The sequence below is a fragment of the Cebus imitator genome, unplaced genomic scaffold (genome assembly GCF_001604975.1).
Source record: "Cebus imitator isolate Cc_AM_T3 unplaced genomic scaffold, Cebus_imitator-1.0 Scaffold45, whole genome shotgun sequence".
Lineage (NCBI taxonomy): Eukaryota > Metazoa > Chordata > Mammalia > Primates > Cebidae > Cebus > Cebus imitator.
This window is the reverse complement of record NW_016107360.1, coordinates 7,846,735-7,855,354: the sequence shown is the minus strand read 5'-3', so window position 1 is coordinate 7,855,354 and position 8,620 is coordinate 7,846,735. Positions and strand designations below refer to the sequence as shown.

At 40.9% G+C, this 8,620-nt stretch overlaps 1 protein-coding gene across 11 annotated transcripts in view; it reads left to right on the top strand.

Annotated features, from left to right (window-relative positions):
- TRA2A (transformer 2 alpha homolog) overlaps positions 1–3,156 on the top strand; it is a 30,854-nt gene extending 27,698 nt beyond the window's left edge. For all 11 annotated transcript variants that reach the window (XM_017526988.1, XM_037737911.1, XM_037737910.1 and 8 more), the window contains 3 exons: positions 1,626–1,754; positions 2,077–2,144; positions 2,299–3,156. In XM_017526988.1, the coding sequence (XP_017382477.1) occupies positions 1,626–1,754; positions 2,077–2,144; positions 2,299–2,309 (208 nt within the window). In that variant the 3' untranslated portion in view covers positions 2,310–3,156. The remainder of the gene's footprint in view (positions 1–1,625; positions 1,755–2,076; positions 2,145–2,298) is intronic.
- The last annotated feature ends 5,464 nt before the right edge of the window (positions 3,157–8,620 follow it).

The window sequence follows — 8,620 nt, the reverse complement described above, 5'->3', positions numbered from 1 at the left end:
AAAAAAAAATTATATCTATATATTGTTTTGAGACAGAGTCTGTTGCCCAGGATGGAGTGCAATGGCTCGATCTCAGCTCACTGCAACCTCCACCTCCTGGGTTCAAGCAGTTCTCCTGCCTCAGCCTCCCAAGTAGCTGGGATACACCTGGCTAATTTTATTATTTAAATAGAGACAGGATTTCACCATGTTGGCCAGGATGGTTTCGATCTCCTGACCTCGTGTTACCCCCATCTCCACTTCCCAAAGTTCTGGGATTACAGGCGTGAGCCACTGCGTCCGGCTTTAATGTTTTTATTTTTAAAGAGAAGTGGTCTCATCATATTGCCCAGGTGGGTCTTGAACACTTGGGCTCAAGTGATCTACCCACCTTAGCCTCCCAAAGTGCTGCAATTACAGGCATGAGCTACTGTGCCCCAGCCTGATGCTACAGTTTTAACAATGACCAAAACATAAATAGGGGCTTGGTGTAGTGGCTTGCAGCTCTAATTCCAGCACTTTGGGAGGCTGAGGCAGGCAGAACACTTGAGGCCAGGAGTTCGAGACCAGCCTGGGCAACATGGCAAAACCCTGTCTCTACTGAAAAATAGAAAAATTAGCCTGGTGTGGTCACACACACGTAATTCCAGCTACTCGGGAGCTGAGGTACAAGAATCATGTGAACCTGGGAGGCAGAGGTGGCAGTGACCCAAGATTGTGCCACTGCACTGTAGCCTGGGAGACAGAGTGAGACTCTGTTAAACACACACACACACACAGACACACACACATACAGTTTTTAATAATGTTTTATAGCCAAAAGCAATATTCACAGAGGTATTTCTTGGGAATAAAAGCCTCGGTATTCTCTTTGGTGTCCAGAGTTGGTCACTTTAAAATTCTTGGTGTTTATTGCCTTTTAGTCACAGGGATGTGCTTTATTTATTTGTTTATTTTACCTGTCTCATTTAGCAGTAGGGATGCATCTTAGCATTTTTATACTGCTGCTCAGCACAGTGCCGCATCATTTCAGTTTGTTGAAAAGGTTGATGATTTGGGCAGTACATTAATAGAAGAGCAGTTAGTTTTGAGAGTTTTGTGAAAGCTTTCTTGGTTATGTATGTAGTGAATAAGAAGGCAAAGCAGATAAAGGAGCCTCAGAGGAAAGAAAAAGAAGGCAAAGCAGAATACCGTGGGAGTCAGTAAAATGAGATGTTAAGGCAATTTTGCACAAAAGGGATGTTCTTTCTTTTCTCTTTTTTAAGCCATTCAGTTTGTATTAAAGTGTTCTGAGCCAGGCACGGTGGCTCACGCCTGTAATCCCAGCACTTTGGGAGGCCGAGGCGGGTGGATCACGAGGTCAAGAGATCGAGACCATCCTGGTCAACATGGTGAAACCCCGTCTCTACTAAAAATACAAAAAATTAGCTGGGCATGGTGGCGCGTGCCTGTAATCCCAGCTACTCAGGAGGCTGAGGCAGCAGAATTGCCGGAACCCAGGAGGCGGAGGCTGTGGTGAGCCGAGATCGCGCCATTGCACTCCAGCCTGGGTAACAAGAGCAGAACTCCATCTCAAAAAAAAAAAAAAAAAAGTGTTCTGGAAAATAGTTACTCAAAGTAATGCAGAATTTTTACTTTTTCTGCAGTAGCGGTGGTGGTGGTGGAGGAGGAGGCGGTGGCGGAGGTGGAGGTGGTGGCAGACGTCGAGATTCTTACTATGATAGAGGATATGATCGTGGATATGACAGATATGAAGACTATGATTACCGGTACAGGTAATGTTTTAACTTGAGCTTTCTGTTCTTAATTAGATGATAGTAGTGTTACTTGGCACTTTTATGTTTGATACGTACAAATGAAAACTTGGTTTTTAAAATAGATTATATATGATGCTTTGGGAACAGAGGTTAACTGTATATGCCACTGTTTTGTTGTGCCATATACTTACACTGCTCTCATTGGCCCAAAGAGAACTTAATATTAAATAGTTATCATCTTAGGGTACCTTAACTATTTTGAATGTGGAGAAATTTTTACTTTCATCTGCCACAGTGAAGTGATTATATAGTATGCTAAGTAATCTTTCATTTCTTACAGAAGACGATCACCTTCTCCTTATTATAGTCGATACAGATCACGATCACGATCTCGTTCCTACAGCCCAAGTATGTGAACTTTGATTTTGCAGCATTAAGAAACCTCATTTCTAATTAATGGCTTACTTTAGAATATTAGGGTGGAAGGTGGCAGTTAATAGTTGGGAAAATATTAGGCATATTAAACTATAATTGTTAACTTTGTTTGCTTTTTCTCTTTTAGGACGCTACTGATAACGGAATGGTTGCAATTAAGGACATTTGTCCTCTTTCTTCTTTTTTTTTTTTATTCTGAGATTTCCCCAAGCTTCAGATTCTTCCTACTAGTTAAGAAAAAAAAAGCTTTTGTTTATTTAGCATCTGCACTTTTGTCAATTGTGTTGCTGTTTTCCAGCCCTTTTATTATACTCTTAAAGATGTAATTGTCATTTTGAGTAGTTAAACATCTTGAGTATAACAGGAACCCCAGTGTTAACACTTTGTAAATTTTTTTTTTCTTTTACCGAGGTAAACTTCTAGCTAATCAAATAAGGAAAAAATTGTGTTTTTATAGCTTCTTTTGTGTTAGATACTGTATTAGAGATCTGCATTTATGAGTAGCTCATTTTTTTAACTTTATTTTGGGGAAGATAGTAACACATGAAGTAATTCATTCATGTCAGGTTTGTCTGGGGTGGCATGGAACAGTCAGGTAGTTGAGTGTAGAAAGTTTGAAGCAATAGAAGAAAACACTTGGACATTTCTTTTGAAGAACGGAATTTTTGAACCCTAAAAATTAAGTCTTTTTCTTAAGAGATGAAAAACTTGTGGATTCCTGTAAAACATTCTGTATTTGAAATACATCTGTTAAAACTTAAAAACTGAAGTGTGATTTTTTGTTGTTGTTGTAAGATTTATTGAAGTTTATTCCCCTAATCAGTGAAGGATAACTCTTATTTATTACCTAGAGCAGTTGTATAATTTGCTGTTAGAAATTTTGGTATTGGGACAGTGGATGAAGCAGGTTATCATATAGTATAGAGTCCTTAGAAGATACCTGTGGGGAAAAGTAGACTCAAATAAAAGTTAATTTCTTTGAAAATGGGACTGTCTCTTTATTGTGGTACAATGGAGAAATACAACAATTGAGCAACTGGTCTTTCTTTTTCCTTCACATTCCCCCAGTACATATTCAAAATTTTACCCATCCTTGGGTTTAATTTCCCAATACTTCTCATTTAAATATATATATATATATATATATATATATTTTAACACCAGAATGTTATTTCTTGTCTCTTTGGTCTTTGAAAACCCTTGTTTTTCTTGTCTTTTGGGGGGAGAACAAATTATAAATATTGAGAATATTCAGTACTAGCACCATGCTGAAGGAAAGGTAGGTAGTTAATATCTTCACAAAGGGAATATATTCTAGTAGGAAACACACTTAAATGACTAATGTAAAATTAAAGAGGATGTTTTAAGTGACCTTTAAAAAAAGGTGTTGGGCTGCTGGGCGCGGTGGCTCAAGCCTGTAATCCCAACACTTTGGGAAGCCGAGGAGGGTGGATCACGAGGTGAAGAGATCAAGACTATCCTGGTCAACATGGTGAAACCCCGTCTCTACTAAAAATACAAAACATTAGCTGGGCATGGTGGCACGTGCCTGTAATCTCAGCTACTCAGGAGGTTGAGGCAGGAGAATTGCCTGAACCCAGGAGGCGGAGGTTGCGGTGAGCCAAGATCACGCCATTGCACTCCAGCCTGGGTAACAAGAGTGAAACTCTGTCTCAAAAAAAAAAAAAAGGTGTTAGGGGTCAGGCACAGTGACTCAACGCCTATAATCCCAGCACTTTGGGAGGCCAAGGTGGGCGGATCACCTGAGGTCGGGAGTTCAAGACCAGCCTGACCATCATGGTGAAACCCCATCTTTAAAAAAAAAAAAATAGAATTATACTATCAATAGGAATAATGAATATAGAAAACAAGAAAGTTCCAAGTAGCTTCCAAAAAGTCAAACATACAAAGTGGAATAAAAGGTTTGCCAATTTCTTTTTTTTTTTTTTTTTTTTTGAGACAGAGTTTCGCTCTTGTTACCCAGGCTGGAGTGCAATGGTGCGATCTCGGCTCACCGCAACCTCCGCCTCCTGGGTTCAGGCAATTCTCCTGCCTCAGCTTCCTGAGTAGCTGGGATTACAGGCATGCGCCACCATGCCCAGCTAATGTTTTGTATTTTCAGTAGAGACGGGGTTTCACCATGTTGACCAGGATGGTCTCGATCTCTTGACCTCGTGATCCACCCGCCTCGGCCTCCCAAAGTGCTGGGATTACAGGCTTGAGCCACCGCGCCTGGCTAGGTTTGCCAATTTCTACTCCCACTGACCATAGAAGAGAAGAGGAGAGGCCAGAGCAGTGGCTCACACCTGTAATCCCAGCACTTTGGGAAGCTGAGGCAGGTAAATCACTTGAGGTCAGGAGTTTGAGACCAGCATGGCCAACATGGCAAAATCCTGTCTCTACTGAAAATACAAAAATTAACTTGGTGTGATGGTGAGTGCCTGTAATACCAGGTACTTGGGAGGCTAAGGCAGGAGAAATCACTTGAACCCAGGAGGCAGAGGTTGCAGTGAGCAGAGATCACACCACTGCACTCCAGCCTGGGCAACAGAACAAGACTCCATCTCAAAAAAAAAAAAAAAGATGGGAGTTTTACAAAGGAAAATAAGCTTATATACTCAATTATTTACAACACAAAATTATTTTTAAATGACTATTCTAGTCACTCTTCAGAGGTGAGTGCATAGATACATGGGTAATTGAGGTACTCGTTTTTTTTTTACTCTTTTTTTTTTGAGATGGAGTCTTGCTCTGTCACCAGGCTGGAGTGCAGTGGTGAGATCTTGGCTCACTGCAGCCTCCTCCTGAATTAAAGCAATTCTGCCCTCAGCCTCCTGAGTAGCTGGGATTACAGGCTCACACCAGCATGCCCGGCTAATTTTTGTATTTATAGTAGAGATGGTGTTTCACCATGTTAGTCAGGCTGGTCTCGAACTCCTGATTCCCGCCTCAGCCTCCCAAAGTGCTGGAAGTAAAATATGCGTGAGCCACCTCACCCAGCCCTGAGATACTAGTTTTAAGATGAGCATGGCTGCAATCACTAGGAAAAATTTAAAGTATATATAGAGGAATGGGGAGTTAGTGTTTAATGGGTATAGTTGTGGTTTTTTTGTGGGGTTTTTTTTTTTGAGACAGAGTCTTGCCCTGTCGCCCAGGCTGGAGTGCAATGGCGTGATCTCAGCCCACTGCAACCTCTGCCTCCTGGGTTCAAATGATTCTCCTGCCTCGGCCTCCTGAGTACCTGGAATTACAGGTTTGTGCCACAATGCCTGGCTAATTTTTTGTATCTTTAGTAGAAACAGGGTTTCACCGTGTTGACCAGGCTAGTCGAACTCCTGACCTCGTGATCCACCTCAGCCTCCCAAAGTGCTGGGATTATATGCGTGAGTCACCTCACCCAGGCTATGGGTATAGTTTCAAGTATGTATAGGGAAAAAAAAATCCATATATATCTAGTTTGATGTTACGTAACTGTTCCTGGTGTACTCTGCAATTTCAGAGTTATAAAATGATTAAGCAACCAATGAGGTAACTTCCTTGCTTTGTGACTTCTGCACAGAATGTTTCCTGTGGTGAAGTAGGTGTCCAATAAATATTTGCATAAATGAATGAGGATAGAAGAGTAAAGAGCTAAAGTATAAGGGCAGTGTTGCAGAAGGGATCTAGGCTGAAAATAATCATGACACCCCTAACAAAAGTTAAAAATCACTTTCAGTAATCTGTGCAATATGGGAAGAAAAATGGCAGTTTAATATAATTATCATAAAAGTGTTAGTGCTAAGTCACCTTCAGAATTTATTTATATGGAACATTGGGATCCCTGATAATGTCAGCTAAGTTAAGCATTCTCTTTGATACTCACAAGAAAATCAACTGCAAACAGGTCACAATGGGCCGGGCGCAGTGGCTCATGCCTGTAATTTCAACACTTTGGGAGACCGAGGTGGGCGGATCACTTGAGGTTTGGAGTTTGAGACCAGCATGACAAACATGGAGAAATCCACTATCTACTAAAAATACAAAAGTAGCCGGGTGTGGAGGCACATCCCTGTAATCTCAGCTACTCAGGAGGCTGAGGCAGGCGAATCACTTGAACCCAGGAGGCAGAGGTTGCGGTGAGCCAAGACCGTGCCATTGCACTCCAGCCTAGGCAACAAGAGAGAAACTTCCTCTCAAAACTACAACAACAACAAAAAAGAGGTTACAATAGAAAAATGTTCTTTTTTTAAAACTTAAAAAGGGACATGGGTTTATTTTCAAATACTCTAACAAAGCTATTGATACATTATTTTCACTAACTTCCAGTTAGTGAAAAAATTTTCAAATTTTTTTTTTTTTTTGAGACGGAGTTTCGCTCTTGTTACCCAGGCTGGAGTGCAATGGCGCAATCTCGGCTCACCGCAACCTCCGCCTCCTGGGTTCAGGCAATTCTCCTGCCTCAGCCTCCTGAGTAGCTGGGATTACAGGCACGCGCCACCATGCCCAGCTAATTTTTTGTAGTTTTAGTAGAGACAGGGTTTCACCATGTTGACCAGGATGGTCTCGATCTCTTGACCTCGTGATCCACCTGCCTCGGCCTCCCAAAGTGCTGGGATTACAGGCGTGAGCCACCGCGCCCGGCCTAAAGGTGGCATTTTATCTTACTTTGTTTTTTTGAGGTGTCGTGACCTGGATGGCATTCAATTTTTATGGGAAAATAACAAATCAGTAAAGGATGGTACACGGCTATTTGGAAAATAGACTCTTCTCTCATAAAATATTACAACAATACAAATTATAGGTGGGTTAATATATAAATGTAAAAAAGCTACACATTATTATTTGGCAACCATGATAATTATAGTTGATAAGGCAAGACTCTGATGGGTACTAGTAGGTAAAAATTTCAGGAACAACAAGGAATTTATATAATCTGAAAATATATCTTCACACCATTACAAATAAGAGAAAGCATTGTAATTTTACACTGGAGAAATGTGGTGGATCAAACCATGTGATTAAAGTTAGTATCAACAGTAATGGGAATAATGGACAGCATGTGCTTCCTGATGCACTAAAGACATTGGTGATATTTCACAAAAAATAGGTATAACTACTGCTACAATCAGAAAAAATCAGATACCCCCAATTTAGAAGCAGTCTATAAACTAACCGACTTGTAAGTATAAAAAAATTAAATATTGGCTGAGCATGGTGGCTCATGCCTGTAATCCCAGCACTTTGGGAGCCTGGGGCAGGCCAATCACGAGTCAGGAGTTTGCGACTAGCCTGGCCAACATGGTGAAACCCTGTCTCTACTGAAAATACAAAAAATTACCTGGGCATAATTGTAGGAGCCTGTAATCCCAGCTACTTGGGAGGCTGAGGTGGGAGAATCACTTAAGCCTGAGAGGTGGAGGCTGCAATGAGCAGAGATCCCACCACTGTACTCCAGCCTGGGCAGAGCAAGACACAGTTTCCAAAAGGAAAAAAGGGAGAGGGAGAGCGAAATGGCTAACAAATGATTGTATAGCTCCCTATGATTGAAAACAATGAAACTATTTTTAAAATTATGTCTCAAAAAGAGTTTAAAAACTGTCCGGGAACGGTGGCTAACACTTGTAATCCCAGCACTTTGGGAGGCCAAGGCTGGAGGATCACCTGAGTTCAGGAGTTCAAGACCAGCCTGGCCAACATGGTGAAACCTCCATCTCTACTAAAAATACAAAAATTAGTCAGATGTGGTGATACATGCCTGTAATTCCAGCTACTCAGGAGGCTAATGTGGGAGAAATCACTTGAACCTGGGAGGCACAGATTGTAGTGAGCCAAGATTGCACCACTGTACTCCAGCCTGGGTGACAGAATGAGACTCCATCTCAAAAAAAGAATTTAAAAAGAAAAACCCCAGATCATGACTTGTATTCAGTTATCATGTCTTCTCAGTCTCCTTTAATCTGAAATATTCCTGTCTTTATCTTTTATAATATTGATTTTGAGATGGAAGATGGAGTCTTACTCTGTTGCCCAGGCTGGAGTGCAGTGGCAAGATCTCAGCTCACTGCAATTTCTACTTCCCGGGTTCAAGTGATTTTCATTTTTGTATATTTTTTGTAGAGTCGGGATTTTGCCATGTTGCCCAGGCTGGTCTCAAACTATCCGTCTGCCTCAGCCTTTTAAAGTGCTGAGATTACAGACATGAGCCACTGGACCGAGCTGTGCCCCTCTTTAAAATCAGCTTTACTGAGGTTTTGTTTATACACATAAAATTGACATTTTTTAAACAAAATCTTCCTTTGAACACAAAAAGTTCACCATTTTGAGAGTAATATTATAATGTTTTGATTAAATGTACACAGTCAGGGTTTACATTAATTTTTTTCTGTAGCACAAGTCCAATAAGGGAAACGTTAATTTTTAATCTACTTTGACAGCTAAAGACAGCAGAAATCTTTTTTTTTTTTTTTTTT